Below are 18,535 nucleotides of genomic sequence, written 5' to 3' on the forward strand. Positions count from 1 at the left end.
AAAGGATTCTAGTTTATTGATTAAGGTAAAAAGTAGAATGTCAGATATTCCAGAGTTTAAATCACTTTTGTCTTATCCTTAGGCCCACTTTAGGCTCCATTTCATCTCATTGTCTCAGATTCCAATGACGCATATTAGTTACTGGTCTCCACATAGCAAGTATATTAACTACAGACTAAATACAGCACAAAGGGGGGCTTGAAGGGATGGAAGAAGGCGGCATCTGAGGGCACTATGCTTCCTCTGAGAAATAGGAGGAGAGCCCGGGAAATGTTTCTGTATGGACCCTGGTGGGTCCTGAAAACCACACCTTAGGTTCTAGAAAGCACATAAACTTTGGGATTTTGTCTGTTGCTTCTGTCAACACCTGATAACATCGTCTGTTCTCAGAAAGGAACCTCGCTATTCCCTCTTCCTCATGAGATTATTTTCAGGATTAGTTCCTATTATTAAATATAATTTGCATGGATCGCCCATAATAATTATTTTCCACTTTCCTATTTCTAAGGGTTATTTTAATAAAATATTCTCCAATTACTTTTTCTTACTTTGTCATGTAAGAAATGCCCTAAAAGTTGCGATCTATGTCGTTATGAAGCACTTTGAAGCAGCATGCACAGTTGAGCATTTCATCTGACCAAAAGAAAGTCTGTGCAATATTCTGCAGTGTCAAATGCAATGGTGGCAGCTGGACTCATCAGTCAGCCTTCTGGAAATGTGGCTGGTACTGGGTTCAGACCTCAAAGGCCCTGGCATGCGACTGCAGGAGCCAACCAGCACTGTTAGGGGCTGTGCAGCGTCCAGCCTGGGCCCCAGCAGACCACAATCACAGTGTTCCATCAAGAGTGACATTTTAATGTCCTGCTTCCCTCTCAACCCTTCTACTAATTCATTGGGTTTTTTTAATGTTTTTCTTAGTTTCATCCATTGTCTATCACCCAAGCCCATTTTCAGAGTCATTAAAATACACAAACACACAACAAAAACAACCAAACACAACACCGAGCTACCACTGAACTACTTTCCAACAAGGGCTATATGACTAAACAGGTGGAGCCAAAAAAGAGAAACATGTCAGCTACAGGCCCCTGCCTGGGACTGCACGTGGAAGATGCTGTACGTGGGGTCTGGTGCTTGCAGACGTGCTACTTCACTTATTTGAGCCACAGTCACCTCGTCCTTAGAGTAGGGGCGTGAAAAGCCCTCTTAGGGATACTTGAGCATCAAATGAGATGAGGACCACAGTGCATTGTCACTTAATGAGTACTTGTTGAATTAATAAAATCATCTGATTATGGTGGGGTAGTGGTTGAGAAATCTCAGTTACTACTCTTTACCCTTCCTTTGGGAACAAAATCAGCTCTAACTATTCTCTTTCTTGCATAGTTAATGTGGGGAGAAGAAACGTGGCTTTAAAAATTCCAACTAAAACCAATATTTTCTTCCTTCATAACTTCCTCCCTCACTCCCCTAACTGGAGCCCAGTCATTGGTCTGGAAGGAACACTCATACAGAGGACAAGAGGCAGCAGAGTTTCAGGCGTCCTGTTTTTTACCCCCTTACCCAGTTACTTAGATCGCCTGAAACACAGATATAACTCAGAGCATTTACTCAGACGTGTTTACTTCCTTATTTTCTCTTTTATATTTGTGTTCAGTCAATTTGCTAATGAAGACGATGAAAGTCAGAAATTCCTGACAAATGGATTTTTGGGGAAAAAGAAGCTGGCAGATTATGATGATGAACATGTAAGTGAATCTCTGCTTTCAGGCAATAAACAGGACTTGAGGGTGTCTGATCTACCCAGGTCTCTGGGGGAAAACAGTGTGACTGAAATTTTCCAAGCCTCCATCAGCACATTCTCTGTTTATTCAGGCCCTTACTGGAATAAGGACTTGTTTTTCCTGTTCGCCATATGGCTGCATAAATCATTTATGAAATTTATTTGTTTTTTGGAGAAATCATTCTAACCCAAAGGTAATCTGCAATCATACATGCTTTCCCTTCTTTATGTTACTCAACCTGGATTTTTTCTTTTTACTGAGACCTTTTGCTAAAGCTAAGCACTGCATTCCATTGAAAATTACGTGCTTTTATGGAAGTGGAGTCAATAAAAAGCTTTTATTCGCTGTGATTTTATCTCAGTCTTCAATCTTAGATTATCATCTCCTCCAGTAAAGATAATGTGAAAGTAAGACTAACCCAAAAGTGGTTCATCCTCTGGTAAATATTTGCTTCTAATGCGTCCTTTGTTCTCCAAGCACCCTGGCACCACCTCGTTTGGAATGTCTTCATTTAACCTGAGTAACGCCATCATGGGCAGTGGAATCCTGGGCCTGTCCTACGCCATGGCCAACACAGGGATCATACTGTTTGTGTAAGTGAATGGACATGTCTGCATTTGGTTTGAAGCCCACATGTACCTGGCATTCTTTTAATTAACAATCTGAAGTTTGATCTTTGTCAACAGAAATAATCTGAGAAATTACTAGCATATTCCTCTTGCTTTTAGATAGAACTGCAGCCTAAGGAATAATCAGAGCAGTCAGATCATAATACTCGTTTAACCAACTGTCCTTAACCAAATGCAGAAACTTTGTGTGTTCAACCAACCAAAGTGACAGGGAAGCTCCCCCACCCCAGTCTATAGGACCATTTAAAAAAGTAAGTCATTATTCAGTGGATGTTTAAAATAATTTGGTGTGTAGTAGTCAAAAGATCTTTCTCAGAAGCAAATCTGACTTTATAACACTCTTAGGAAAAAAAACCCACTTTAAACCAGGGCCCTGCATACCCTGGTTCTGTCACACCTCATCCCTCATGCCCCTGGGCACCAGATATACCGGGCACACTGGCCTTCTCACCGTCCCGTGAAGCTGCTGTGTTTCCTCTCACCACAAGGCCTTTGCACATGCTCTTGAAAATGCTCTTTCCTTTTCATTTTCATGTAGTTAACTCCTGATATCTCAGCTCAACATCACATCCATGCTGCCTTCCCCAACCCCCATGACTAGGACAAACCACCTTGTTACACACTCACCAGTTTTAATATTTCAGTGCAGTTATTTGATTAATGTCTATCTCCCTTGCTACACTATAACCTCCAGTGAGTTGATCCCATGTCTGTTTCACTCATCATATATCTGTATCCCCAAGACCTGGCATAGGGAGTATTTGTGGAGCGGCCCAAGTTTATTCCTAAACCTACCCACTTTAATCAAACATGGTCAAATGCTACCTAAGATCAGCAATGCCACATAGCTGACCCAGAGGACGGATACTGCATTGTCTGTGACAGACAGCCACAGATGTTTGTGTGCATTACATACTGCCTGGTATTTTCCAAGACACAGTTGGCAGCACTGGAATTCTTCACAGGAATAAAGTCTAATGTTAGTCAGGCATCAGTGTGAATGCAGATCACAATCTCTAACGCAATGCTAGGGCATTAAACAACTGTCTAAGAATGCAACATTTATATTACAAATATATGCTATTTATGTTCTGAACATCACTTATGATTAGATAATCACACAGCTATTTGAGGGCTAAGGATCAGGCAGGACTATAAATATTTATATTGAGTTAGTGCCTTCATTGAAGTGTTTTTGTTACAATATTTTTTAGCTGAATGGGTTTTTATATCAACTTTACTATTATAAGCCATGTTTGAAATAAACTCATTTTTAAATTCTCTGAATCTTAATGGCTAGAGATGTATTCATATATAGTTGTATATATAATGTCTTCTTGTTAATTACACAAACTATCAAAATAATTAGGAAGTTAGCATAGGTCACGGATGAACAGAAAAAATAAACACCTCCCCCAATGTTAGAGCAACAGATCATTCTCATGGGAGGAGAATATTCCATTTTTAAAACAAGAGCTTCATCTCAGGCTTACAAACATGTAGCAGATTAATTTAGCCAGAGAAACTAAATTGCTAGACACTGTGGGTATGTTTTTTGTGTCTAAGCAGCACAGACTGGATTTGGCTCTCTCCAATTCACAGCAAGTGACACAGGATTTCATTGGTTTCACTCCTAGCATTTTCTGCCAAAGCAAGCCTATGTTTAGAATAGTGGGAATATTCAGTATTTTTCCAAGGAACAAAATTATGTAACCCGAATTACATAATTCTTTAAAAACGGGTAAGTTCATAAGTCATACAGAACACTAAGAACAAGTCATTGACTAGTCAGTTCTGGCACAGCAAAGCTATACAATTAGTAACTCATGGTCCAAATATACAGTCACAACACTGACTTCAGTGGGAGTATACAAAGACTATGGTCAACTTTTGGGAAAATGTTTAGTGTGCTCTCCTCATATAAAAACAGACAAAGAATACAATTTTTTTTTTAATGTCAGGTAAAGTTCAGTATTGCTCTTTAAATTATCATATAAATGCCTCTATCTTATTTTTGCTTTCCAGTCTTGTTTTTGGAGAAACACAGCATAAAGAAATCATACATGCATGTAGATATGGGAGGGTCCTGAACCAGAAATGATTTTTTTCAGAATATTGAAAAGCAGTTTCCCTGCACCCTGTACCTACCTTTTCCTGTTTCTCTATCACACAGGCAATGGCTTGCCCTCTGGTTCATCCACTTGACCCCTAATGTGCCTGATCAGTAGTAATGGAGCCCACTCTGCACACTTAGGCTTCTCTGTTTTTATATTTTAGATTAAGGGTTAGTCAGACTATTGAGTAGTCCTTCAATTATAAATGTTGGTGCAACTATCATGCAAATATGATGTACATAGACCCTTGTGCTGAGTAAGTAGATGTGGTATTTGCTAATTTTCTATACATTTAGCACCTACACGATGAACCAAATTTTACTACCAAGTAACACTAAAAAAAATATGTTAGGAAGTTCAGGTAGTAGGTTTTGGTACATAAATAATAGCAAATTCCAGTCCTGTGACATTAAAGAGTATGTGTAGGTTCTGAAAAGAATTTCTCAGCTTCCCCCAAATCCACCTACTTTTGGAAAGTTATTGGTTGAAAAGACCAATGTGATAATTTATTGTAATATCTGTTATTATGCCTTTTGTATTATAGAAACTTATTCTCTGCTCTCTTCCCCTCACAGAACCATGCTGCTTGCTGTGGCAATATTATCACTCTATTCAGTTCACCTCTTATTAAAGACTTCAAAGGAAGGAGGTATGCTCACTACCTGTTATGTCTAAAGTGCCCTATTTTGATTCTCTTTAAAAGGCATTTCAGTCTATAGCTCCATAACTATAGAATGACTTTGGTGAATTTCACATTTCATTTTCTTCTGACCCCAATGACATGGTCTCTCGATGTTTTTAGTTATTTGAGCATCTGAGAAAAGTGAAAGTCAACTGGCTCAAGTTGAAGCCAAATAATTAATGTAAATACGAGTTTAGACTTGCTTCGTGGAGCTCACAGGAATGAAGCCATTGCTTCTTGTGTGGGGAAAATTGATCATATCTTGCACTGGTTTTTGAGAAGTGTCTTTTGAGTTTATAACTTATATATGGTGCTTATTCATACGTTTGAGATTCCAGTGTAAAATTATATTACAGAAATAATTTAGTCATTAAAACAATCTTTTTTAACAAGGTTATTTTATCTTTGATTGTAGGGTCTTTAATTTATGAAAAATTAGGGGAAAAGGCATTTGGATGGCCTGGGAAAATCGCAGCTTTTATTTCCATTACAATGCAGAACATTGGAGGTAAGGGGGTATAGCCTTCAATAGGCTACTTAAACTTTCTAAAGAATGTTTAATATGTAAGAAAACTACGGCAATACATAAGTACTTTACTGAAAAAATAGCTGCTTTGTACATTTTAAATTAAAAATGTAAGTTTTTAAAATAGACTTGCTGTCTCTCTTTAATTAAAAATAGCACTATGTGCTCTGGCCCATTTGGCTCAGTGGTTAGAGCATCGGCCCACACACCAAAGGGTCTCAGGTTCAATTCCTGATCAAGGGCACGTGACTGGGTTGCAGGTTCCATCCCCAGCCCCTGTGCATGCAGGAGGCACCCAGTCGATGTGTCTCTCTCACATCGATGTTTCTCTCTCTCTCTGTCTCTGTCTGTCTCTCTCTCCCCCCTTCTCCCTCCCTTCCATTCTCTCTAAAAATTAATGAAAAAAAATCCTCAGATGCAGATTAACAACAACAAAAATAGCAATATGGAAGAATGAAATACTATATAAAACCCTACCAATTGAATTCTAGAATTAAAATATAGGGTAAAACCTTCCTTGAAATCTGGGCGCCAGCCTACATTTTCCCTCTCCCTAACCCTTAGCGTCCAATCAAATACCAGGCAGCTCCTGTTCATTCTGTCTCTTACCGCTTCAGTCCTTCCTCTCCTTCCATTCCCACCACCACAGGGATCACCTGAACTTGAGTTTCCCCTGCTCCCTTCTCTAGTTCATCCTTCAGATTAACTTTCTCAAATAAAATCTATTCTTGCTTCTCCTGTGTATAAAATTTTTCCTCATTATTTTCAAGGTAAAATTTAAACTCTTTGGCCTGACACGTAGGGGTCTTCATCATCTTTCCTCCTCCTATCTTTCCGATATTTTTCCTACCAATCCTCAAGTCTGTCTATCTATATCTATCTATCTATCTATCTATCTATCTATCTATCTATCTATCTATCTATCTATCATCATCATCTATCTATATCTATCTATCTATCTATCTATCTATCTATCATCTATCTATCTATCTATCTATCATCTATCTATCTATCATCTATCTATCTATCATCTATCTATCATCTATCTATCTATTATCTATCTATCTATCTATCTATCATCTATCATCTATATCTATCTATCTATCTATCATCTATCTATCTATCATCTATCTATCTATCATCTATCTATCTATCATCTATCTATCATCTATCTATCTATCATCTATCTATCTATCATCTATTTATCATCTATCTATCTATCTATCTATCTATCTATCATCTATCTATCTATCATCTATCTATCTATCATCTATCTATCTATCATCTATCTATTATCTATCTATCTATCTATCTATCTCTATCTATCTATCTATCTATCTATCTATCTATCTATCTATCTATCTATCTATCTATCTATCTATCTATCTATCATCTATCTACCTATCATCTATCTATCTAATCTATCATCTATCATCATCTATCTATACCCTGTGTCCTGTGTCCTACCATAAGAAACTATATTCAGTTCCCCTGTGCTTGGAGTCCTCCACCCTAACACACACAAACACAGAATTACACAGATTCCTTCACTGCCTCTCTCTCTTTCTCTCTCCTCCCACGATCCACTGCTTCTCTCGGCTTTTAGGAACTAGTGTTTCCTAGTTCCTCTGGGCTCCCTTTGCGCTCTTTGTAGGCACCTTGTCTGTTACTATTTTTAAAAGATATTTTAACACCCTTGCATAGATAATAGCACTTGAATTTGAGTCTTTTTCTGTCACTATCTATGACCTTGGGAAAATCACGTTGCTCCTCTGAGTCTAATTTTCCATCTCTGTAAGTGAGAGTAATATTCCATCCTCACAAGGTCATTGTAAAGGTGAAATAAGACAACATATGGCACATAATATGGATTCAATACATGCTTCCTTCTTCCCTGGTTCTCAGATTCAGTATCCATATCTCTGAAGCCCTTCTGGTTATTTTTTTAAATGAGCATTTTTATAATTATAAGACAAATAAATGCTAACTGTGAAAACCTGAAACATTACATAAAAATATAGATGACAAAGAAATGTTTTATGTAAGTTATCTTTAGAAATAACTCCAGGTTTTTCTCTACACCAAATTTAACAAATATATTGTTTCTGTCAAAATTGGATCTTATAATACTGATTTGCAGTTTTCTTTTTTTTATTTAACAACATGCCCTGAATGTATTCACATATTATTCTTTTTAATGGCTTTTGTGCTCTCATTGTGCAAATGTAGCATAATTGGCTTACTGAATCCTTTATTGAGGAACAGTTGGCTTGTTTCCAGTTTTTCAGTCTTACAGACAAGGTTGCAGTAAATAAACTTGCACAGAGATCTTGCAAATAGGTAAGCATTTTTGACAAATAAAATCAGTGGAGTTATCTAGGATTTCTGGAATGCAGCAATTCTTTTAATGACCTTTATCTAACTATACCTGCTCCTGACAATAGAGAGTTGTTAAGCAGATAAAATCCAAGCATATATATTTGTATTTATATTTATTTCTCCTCATATCTCTATATATTAAGACAATCTTGGGCAGAATTTGGCAGTAATGCCAGGATTGCTTCATTCATTTTACTGTTTTGGGGTCATAAGCATTTAAGCCCCCTATCCTCCACCAAACAGACTACTCTACATTTAGTTCAAATTTTCAGCCTTATCAGGATTTAAAGTATCACGCGTTTCATAGGATCACCTCACAGTTGATCTATTTCACTTATTTGGACAACTGAAATAACCATACACCTATTTAGCCCTGACTCCAAGAGGCTGAGTGACATTAGCACCTTCTGTTGTTCAAAGTATAGCTACTATTAAGCTTCTAAATAATGGCATAACCTATAAGGTGGTCTCTCGATCAAGCCACACACATGACAAGGAGTGTGGCTTTAAGGGAGTAAGATAAAATTTTACATATTGTTCCTGAAAACCCTCTCACTTTGGTTATTCTGTTTGATGAGTGGTTATTTTGCTCTAAGGGAAATCACTTGTATTTCTGTATTTAGCAACTCCACATTTAGAACATTTCATTTTCTCAGTCCCCTGAAAATTAACATTTACCATAGATGTTTCAACACAGGCAGGATCATGTTGACATTACCCAGACAGGTCTGGCTCATTCTGAATTTTTGAAGACCAAACACATTAACAGTGGTAACGTCACTGAAAGTCAGCAATAATAGCTCTCTCAAATTGAATGGTACCTCACCGAGCCAGTTAATCAGAAATATCTACTCTGTTTACTCTTTGTAAGATTTAGCTTTAGCCAAGGTCTTTGTAAAGATTAACCAAATAATGTTTGCAGAAGATACATCAGGTATTATAAGAATCATTTCACTTTACAATAAAGAGCAGCACTGGCCCCAAATCAGGGACCTTCATTTTGGATGTGGTCTGTCATTTTCAAGCTATGTGACCTTGGACATGCCATGAAAGCTTTATGTCCTCAGCTATGGAATGAAGATAATAATATACTTCTTGCTGGTTAAATGGAGTAATGTGCAGAACTAAACAACCTGGGGAATTATTATCACCATTATTACTTCTGTTTGAGGTTAAAGAAATATCGTTAATATTCATTAATTTAATATTAATAGCTCAATTTACAACTTAGTATCTGCTTTAAAATATCTGTTAGCAAAAATTCCGCAGAAGGATGGAGCAGACAGTTAAAGCTGTCAATGCAAAACTTGTCAGTTTATTTTTAATTGAGTCTTTTGACTGTGTGTCAAATAACAAATTAGTATTACGCTTCACTGAGTGGGTGGACTTGAGAAAGATATGTGGCATAAATCCCTACAGTTGTAGGCAAAATTATTTACTACACACACACACACACACACACACACATATATATCCATATAAATATACCCCCTCCAGGCATTGAGTTTACATATTTCATCAGGTTTTCAGAAGAGTACATGATCACACATCTATCACTTATCTAGATGCTCAAGAAATGTTGCCACTTTGTATACTTTCTTTTAAGAGCAGGATGTAGTGGAGGAAAATCTTCATCGACAAAGCGGGGAGAAGCTATCCTCTTCTGTATTCTTTTATCAATCCAGTATGACTCCAGTTTAGACAATCTGTGGTCTGAGACTCTGTGTGCCCCTCAGGGAGATTACAGAGGATTAGACTGGCACCCACCTGGGGAGAGCCGGAGTGACACGCAGTCTACCCTGCTTCACCCTGCAATTCTGGCCCCTCCCTTCTGGACGATGCCTTCTGTTGCCAGGTCCCTCAAGTTATAGACACTAAGACAGGCACACTCAGCACAGTCCATGATGCCTTATAGCTAATGAGGGGGAGCATTCAAAGTGCAGCTTCCCTGAAAACCTCAGAGCAGGACTGATCACAGAATCATCACTGATACTGTTATTGAAGTTCCATACGCAAGGCCAAATGCCTATTTTTGGAAAGAACTTGGAAGCAGTACAGAACACACAGTGGGTAACTTTCTTGCTGTTTGGGGGATTAAATGCTCACCTTACAGGGATTAAATGCTTACCTTGCATTTGGGATACACAGATGCAAGGACTTCTCATGACTTGCCCGTGACTTTAGTGCTATGCACCCTACTAAGCTGCCATGTTTTTCATTTTAGCAATGTCAAGCTACCTCTTTATCATTAAGTACGAGCTACCTGAAGTAATCAGAACATTCATGGGACTTGAAGAAAATACTGGGTATGTGTTATGTTCTCTCTGTACTGTCAAGTGACCCATTCTAACTGGTCTTTTCCAATACCAATAGTCTGGTCGGTCTTTCTCTTCTAGAGAATGGTACCTCGATGGCAACTACCTCGTCATACTTGTGTCTGTTGGAATCATTCTACCACTTTCTCTTCTTAAAAATTTAGGTAAAGTCATTTTTAATTTTTATTTTCATCTTATATTTTCATAGTAAGAGGATTGTAGATGCCATATTTACCTTCCAGAATTTCTCTGTTAACGCCTAGGTTACCTTGGCTATACCAGCGGATTTTCTCTCACCTGCATGGTGTTTTTTGTCAGTGTGGTAAGTGACTTATTGATATGATTCTTGTTGGTTGGGGAGCATGAGATGCACTTAATGCCTAAATTACTGTTCCTTTTTTTCTGTTCAAGCACCTCACTAGCATGAAATAGTTCTTGCATCACAAGCAATTTTATTTATTTATTTTTTTTGGTATTCTAATTTGGAATGAGAAAAGAACAGTGATGAATTTAAAAATAGCTGCGTTAGAATGTCAAGACCATTGCTAATAGTATGTTTTAGGCACACAATATATATTTGGACCAAAAGAACACTTCAAGCAGGAACATGACAATAACCTAGTACTTAGAAAGGTGCAGAAAGGAGAAGATGAGAGTCCCAGAAGAGAAATGAGTAGGCTACAGAATTAGCCACCCCGCACAAATCAGCCATTTTCCGCTACTCATTGTACCCATGAAGAGAGGGCGGCCACAGTGGGACTAAGGAAGAAACCCCTCTCCTCACCTCCCCCCACTCCCCGCCAAAAGGGAATATCTTGTAATATCATGGATGCCAAATTTTATGGAGCATTCCTCCAAAGAGCTAAAGGAGGAGAGAGGAGTTTTTAATAACCCATATTATTATTAATTTGAAGAAAAAAGATATGAAACAGAGCAAGGAAATGATCATCTTTTTCATGAAAGAGTATGAATGCAGCTTAGGATGGATTCATGCAAAATATTGTCCTGTTGACTCTAAGGGGCAGGGCTGCCAGCCATAGTTCCAGCTCTTTCCTTAGGACAGAGGCTAGAGGGAGTCTCCATTGTCCATTAGTCTAAAAGGAATCCTCAAGGAATCCTCAGCAGAGGCCCCTCATCTCATAAGGCACACACATGGGTTTTCATTTCACTGTTTTCCTCAAAGGCTAACTTTTTTTTTTTTTTTTAATGACTGGGTCTAGGTGATTTACAAGAAATTTCAAATACCCTGCCCTCTGCCCATTCTGGATCACAATGCTGGAAATCTGACATTCAACAGTACACTTCCAATGCACGTGGTAATGTTACCCAACAACTCTGAGAGCAGTGGTGTGAACTTCATGATGGATTACACCCACCAGAATCCTGCAGGGCTAGATGAGAACCAGGCCAAGCACTCTCTTCATGGCAGTGGAGTAGAGTATGAAGTACACAGTGACAAGTGTCAACCCAAATACTTTGTATTCAACTCCCGGGTAAGTGTGAGGCCTGGGCCTCTAAGGAGCCTAGCGATGTGGCCTCGGAGTTTTTATTTCCTAAGCTGAGAAGGCCTGGAAGGCCATCTGTGTTGGAGTGCTAAACATGCGGTGTTGTCTTTGTTTTTCAGACGGCCTATGCAATTCCTATCCTAGCATTTGCTTTTGTATGCCACCCTGAGGTCCTTCCCATCTACAGTGAACTTAAAGAGTAAGGCAGCCATCATTTTGGCAATTCTAATTTGCTTTGAAAATTGGCTCAGGTGTTCAAAGGTGCTTTATTCAGCTATGGTTTATAGCTTTCTCTTCAGAGCGTTTATGCTGTAACCACTCTCCAGTAATGTGCTTTAACCAAAAAGATGTGAATCAGACTCCTCACTGCACTACCTTATCTGTTCCCTTCTCTCCTATTCCTCCATCCTAATGGTCCAGGGCAGGGATTCAGGGAAGGGGAGAAGGAGCCAAGGGCTGTAAGGATTTTGGAAAGCATGGAGAATTCAAATTTGAATTTGGGTGGAAAGAAGTGATGTCACCTGAACTGGAAACTACCACACTTATAAAGACCAAAAATTATGGTTAGGGTGACTTTACTAAGCCACTGATGTCACCTGTGGTCAGTCTCTAACCCCTGTCTAGAAGACATTCACCACAGAGATGTGCCAATATCTGACCTGCATTGTCTTATCTGTATAATGGAGACACTGGCTAGACAATCCTGTTTCTTCCAGCTTATATTCTAAGAGTCATTAATACTCTTTGCCCTTTGAGATTGTTGACATCTACTTGAGGATGAATTAGATCTGAGCCCACTATAGTGGCTTCCTTCTTTGCCCTTAAGAGACAATGTCATATAATAATTTTCAACTTCTTTAACCCAGACATCAACAATCTCAGTCTTCATTTTTACTAAATAGCAATAATTTCCCCCATAAATTCTGATTTACTTTATAACAAATTTTTGGAATTAATTATTTTGATGTCTTTGATTTACTTGGAAAACCACATGTAGCAGTTACATGAAAATTGACTTTAAGCCACTGGGTGCTGTCTAGAATGGTTTCTAGAAGCTGTTCAGGTAATAATATGAAGCATCCTGGTAATAATATCAGAACTCCCAGAAGTAGGGCTTTGCTCATTCTGGTAGGTAGTTGTCCTCATTAAACCTGCCTCACTATGAAATATTAAGGCTTTCATGTTAGTTACATTCTTAAATACTCAGTAGACAAGCTTACTTGTCAACACAAAATAAACTGGTCTTCTTTTAAGAAAGTGCTTGTTGCTAAGGCTGAAGGAGTAATGTTTTAGAAAAATGAAAACAAATCCTTCACGACTTTTAAGACAAATTTAAATAAGCTATGCTTTTGCACGAGAAAAGAGGCTTTATAATGAACAGCACAGACACACATTCTTTCACTATTTTCTTATTTTAATTTTAAAAAGTGATCTGTTCATAAATTTAAAAAACAAACAAACTCAGTTTTCTTTTTCTTTTCAGCCGGTCCCGGAGGAAAATGCAGACAGTGTCAAATATTTCCATCACAGGGATGCTCATCATGTACCTGCTTGCTGCCCTCTTCGGTTACCTAACCTTTTATGGTAGGTCACTCTGTTAAAGCCATTCTCTTTGCGCAAATCCTAGCTGAACTGATCATTAACCTGGGTAGGTATCATTCTTTTAATTACCCTCTGCAGCAGCATGAACTGTAGATACAGGTACTCAGTTAACACGCTATCTTAGCCATGCTGTTTGACCTAAGAAAATGGGACCTGAACCAGCTTGGCTAACAGGTTACAACAATTTGTAGTCACACATATTTTTTTTTTTTTTAAATCCCTCAAATTTAATTATTTTCCTTCTGGGATAGAAAATATTTCCTGGCTTGACTCCCTAGTCCATCTCAGGCTAAAAGCAAAGAGAGTGAATTCAACTGCATGTTGTAAAGCTCTATTGGTAGAATAACTAACTATCAAGCAAATGGCAGGAAAAGGACAACATTGCTGACTCGGAACCTGCTTCTTATTTACCAGTTAAGTCGAATCTGAGGGCTTGGAACATTAGGCAAAATGTCCTGCTTATCCCAGTCTATTCTATTATAGCGAATAATTCCCTAAAGAAAGAACAGTACATGCCAGAATTCCCTTCACTCTGGGAATGACCTCTCAAAACTAAGGTGACATGGCCACATTAGAGGATGCCTAAAGCATTTCCTCTAGGGCATCTTAACAGGGTACAGGAGTGGGATTGCTGTTGCCTTCTGCAAAGCATGGCCCCACAGACAAATTTCAGGGGGTCCAACACTGACCTGTGAGCATTCGTTCACACTAATCGACGTGATCAACATAAATATATATTTTGTGTATAAACTTAACTTTTGGCATTTTTCTGAGTGACTCAATAAATTAAATTGATTGCAAGACAAGTTGGAGGGAAAGACTGGGGGATGGGGAGCTCCACTTGATTGAGTTTTATGCTATTTGACCAGTATTTGGCTATTAACCAAGTATTCGCTTTATATTGGGCATTAACTCCTTGCTGGCTGTGAGTTAGGGAAAGTCAGGTCAATACCACTGAAGGTATCTTTTATCCCCTTTGTCTGATTTTGAGGGGAGTAGTAGGAAAATCAGACTACATCTGATTCCATCACATCTCCTTCATTTGTACCTGAAAATCTGAATGCCTGTGTTTTCCAGGAGGGCAACATCTACTTCTTAGAGTAATATTCATTGGGAGACCCTGTATAACTCATCCTAATTCATCCTTGCATGTTACTTACACTTGAAAAAGCCCAAATGTATGTATCAGTGTTGTCATGGAGTCATAATTGTTGATCTTGAAAAAGTGTTAGAGATCATTTGTCCTGGGGTGTCCATACTGGGTTAGGAGAAGCTACCTCAGGCTGGCTGGGTAGGTAGGGGCAGAGAGGAGGGGGAGGTGTGACAGGATGTGAGGGACAACTAGTGGGGCTTGGGCCTTTCATACCCTTCAACCAGAGCACCTTAGTCTATCTTCTGTTTTGTGATGCTTCTGTAGAGCAGAGATAGATTTATCACCATGCAAATGAGCTAGAGAAGCCCCTCAGCAATTTCATATTAGCTTCTGCAACTTATAAGCTTCAGGGCCCCTTTGTTCAATAGTCACACAGCTAATAAGCCCAAAGACATGGTAAAACCAGACATGGGTTTTTTCTACTCTACTATGTTCCCCTGTAGAAGGTTACCATAGGTAACCAGTGCCGACTTAACAGCCCCAAATGGACTCTTTCTATTCTTCTTTGTAGGAGAAGTCGAAGATGAATTACTTCACGCTTACATCAAAGTGTATACATTTGACACCACTCTCCTCTTGGTACGCCTGGCAGTCCTTGTGGCAGTAACACTAACTGTGCCCATCGTCCTGTTCCCAGTAAGTACATGGAGCTTTGATGAAAGAATCCTGCTTGATTCCATTGATTAGTGCATATGTTCTGACTTGACATGGACTTAATTATAATGTGAGTTTGCGATTGCAGTGCCTGAGGACATTATTATTTTTATACAGCATTTTTGGAGCCACTTAAAATTGACTAATATGTAGCTAGAGCAAGTATTTTTAGATGTTAGGTATTTTTAACGTGTAAGGAAAAAAATCATGGAATTTATTTTTATTTATTTTCCAGCCTTACTGAGGCTGAAATTTATTTTTAAACTCAAATTCAAAAAACAGATCTTGAGCTTCTATCTTGTGGATTAGTAGAAACGAGTAGGAGTTCATATAAGTTCTGAAACTGGAAAGCCAAAACCACAATAACTTTCAAGTCATATTACATTTCACCACAGTTTTGAAGGTATTTCATTTCCCCGCAGTTTATTGTGCCACAGTAACATCCAAAAGTCACCTTATTTAACCCAATTCCTTGAAGACTAATGAAAAGGGGATTCATGTGACATAGATGACATCCTAAAACCAAATTTCTTGAAAAAGTTACATTATCCATCATATATCTCTCCTACTGACGCATGTCCTCACTGGAGCGCCCCTTCCTGGCACATGCCATTGGCGTCAGTTTTTCTGGGATCACAGAGCAGGGCTGGTTGTGGAGATTTGGGCTGCATGAGTTAAAACCACCACCTATGGATAAACATAGGTCTGCACTCTCCTGCCAACTCTTCTCCTTTCATAAACACTGAAGTTACTCATTCATTTTAGGGGAAAAAATAAGCAACACAGTAACCAGCACTGTCCTGTACAGAATGTTCCATACAGGGCCAAGCATATGAGGACTGCTCATGTAATGACTCTGTGGTCACTTTAAATGCAGTGTGTGTGCTGAAATATTTTTTGGCACATTCCTTTCTCGTGAGTGCATGAAATCAGATCCTTATTACTAAGCTGGCTAATATTTACTGTTAAATAATGTCTTGCCTCTCATATATCTGAAAGTATTTCAAATGGCATACACACAGCTTCAGCCTAAAATCAGCTTCATCATGGGTACAAGGGAGAAGACAACTGTAGACAGAAAGTGTCTCATAGGGTAAAATTTCTAAGCAAACTACGTCACTGGGAAAAAAATATCAGGAGCCCTTCTTTTCGTAGGTAAAGATATCACTAACGAAATTTTGGTACACAGTAGGTACATCATTGTTGAATCAAAGCATTTCGTAAAAGAAATCTGGTATGTGCTTCTGTATTGCTTTATTCACAAACCCTAAATATAGTGCTTTCAAGTCGTGGCCTCAGGAGGTTAACAGACCTGGCTGTGCTCACACAGCTACTCAGTACCAGTTGAACTAATGCAGCGCCCTTAGCATGGTGACACTGATGGCTGGACCATGGCAATGGAAAGTAAAAGTCAGCTTTTCATTTACTGGTGACAGTTCACCTCAGCATTAACAATCCCAATATCCCCACGGAAATTCTTCCCCCATGTGATAGATAAGGCACTACTGCCATTAGCACCGGCAGCAGGTTGGAAACATCCCCCACGAGATGTCCATTAGAACCAAAATTGACCATTAGAAACAAATTTCAGGAAAATGACTCTAGCCTTCGTCATGCATTTTCACACGGCCTCAGCACACGGCGCCTGGAACTGCTCTGCGCTCACAGTGCCCCGCTGAGATGAGCTGTTCACTCGCCCACCTTTCTCCCGGGTGGAAGCCCCTGGAGGTCAGGGAGCGCGCACAGTGCCTGGCGGAGGGTAACCGCAGCAACGTTCGCTAAGAAAAGCGGTCTCTAAACGAAACCTGCCTTTTCCTGAGATGTACAGATTCTTTTCTAGCAAAAGCATAGGCCATTCCCCTTGCTGACATTTGTCACAAATTCCAGTTTGGGTGAGGATCTGGGCTCAGTGGACCCAGGTCTCCGCGGATGCGATGGGTGACATAAAAGGGGGTCCAGCCCCCTCTTCCCCACAAGGCAACTACATTCGGTCACTTCTCCCCCAAAGTGACTGAAGCTGTTAGTGGTGTTTTTGTTTGTTTCTTACAATTTAGAGCCAGGATTGTCAGTGTGTCAGATGCTGAGTCACAGCATGGTTCTCCCGACAGGTTTCTTTGTATTAAGAAACTCTTGACCAATAAGAAATTTGTTTACTTTACCTTGTATCCCCATACAAACAATAAAACAAACAAGCAAATAAAACCTAATCTAGATCAAAATATGTCAATTTTAGGTGTCTCGGTTTTTTTACGTACTCTTCCTTTCTACATATAACTGGGCTCTTTCTTAGACGCCTCAGAAGACGTGAGAAGGGTTTTGTTGCTGTTGAATGATTGGATGGGTTTTCCTTTGATTAATCCATTTATTATCTTTCTTTGCTCCAATTCAGCTAGTTTTTTCCTTCTTAGTAAAAGGCACCTAGTGACTGCTTGATGTGTTTGCTCGACAAATGAATAAATGAAGTGAATTAAGACTCTAGCTTTTTCATCAATAGTCCAACATTTCCTGTCCTTTCTTAGCAGTAGGAGGGAGATGGTATGGGGCAGGGGGTCTATTATGGGACTGCACCTCCTCCCCAAGGACTAACAATGCCATATTAGCTTATGTTTCCCTTTACGTAGTAAAATTCACACAACACCATGAAAACCTGAAAAACAAATAATTCTAATGAGTTTATCAAGACCAGAGACTTATATTCCACCTGTCAAACCTTACAAAAAAGAGCACATCTCAGATTCTCTAGCTACTTCTGTTTCATTTTGCCATAGTAAAGTCATTCTTTTCATGTACATTGCCTTCAGATCTCCTGTTTTTAAGTGTATGTAGATATAGGCATAGAAATATGGCAGATACTGCTATGAAAAACTGGAAGAGAATTATGATTTATAGGTATTGTCCTAAGCAATCCTACAAAGTGAAACTGTGATTTTCTCCTAAGCAATAGAATCCACTTTTTTTGGGGGGGGAGGGGGCCGGGAATTCAGACCCAAGGCTCCTGCTTTCTACTTTCCCTCTGCATTTCTGACTATCACATTGGGTCCCCACATTAGAACATAGCATCTTCTAAGAGGTTCCCGTTCAGAACACCTTCTCTGGAAATAACAGAGGTTTTCTCCAGAGCTCTGGAACTTTTCTGGAATCATTCAGAGTCAGAAGCTATGGCTGTTGTTGGGGACTTCCTCCACCCGTAGC

At 39.1% G+C, this 18,535-nt stretch overlaps 1 protein-coding gene across 7 annotated transcripts in view; it reads left to right on the forward strand.

The window, feature by feature from the left end:
- Positions 1 to 18,535, forward strand: part of SLC38A4 (solute carrier family 38 member 4) — a 68,165-nt gene that overhangs the window by 40,939 nt on the left and 8,691 nt on the right. For all 7 annotated transcript variants that reach the window (XM_081128716.1, XM_081128713.1, XM_081128714.1 and 4 more), the window contains 11 exons: positions 1,658 to 1,748; positions 2,262 to 2,377; positions 5,103 to 5,176; positions 5,625 to 5,717; positions 10,339 to 10,420; positions 10,511 to 10,593; positions 10,693 to 10,751; positions 11,650 to 11,922; positions 12,054 to 12,133; positions 13,418 to 13,518; positions 15,201 to 15,325. In XM_081128716.1, coding sequence (XP_080984842.1) covers positions 1,658 to 1,748; positions 2,262 to 2,377; positions 5,103 to 5,176; positions 5,625 to 5,717; positions 10,339 to 10,420; positions 10,511 to 10,593; positions 10,693 to 10,751; positions 11,650 to 11,922; positions 12,054 to 12,133; positions 13,418 to 13,518; positions 15,201 to 15,325 — 1,177 coding nt within the window. The remainder of the gene's footprint in view (positions 1 to 1,657; positions 1,749 to 2,261; positions 2,378 to 5,102; positions 5,177 to 5,624; positions 5,718 to 10,338; positions 10,421 to 10,510; positions 10,594 to 10,692; positions 10,752 to 11,649; positions 11,923 to 12,053; positions 12,134 to 13,417; positions 13,519 to 15,200; positions 15,326 to 18,535) is intronic.

Source organism: Miniopterus schreibersii, assembly GCF_964146895.1.
Source record: "Miniopterus schreibersii genome assembly, chromosome: 2".
Lineage (NCBI taxonomy): Eukaryota > Metazoa > Chordata > Mammalia > Chiroptera > Miniopteridae > Miniopterus > Miniopterus schreibersii.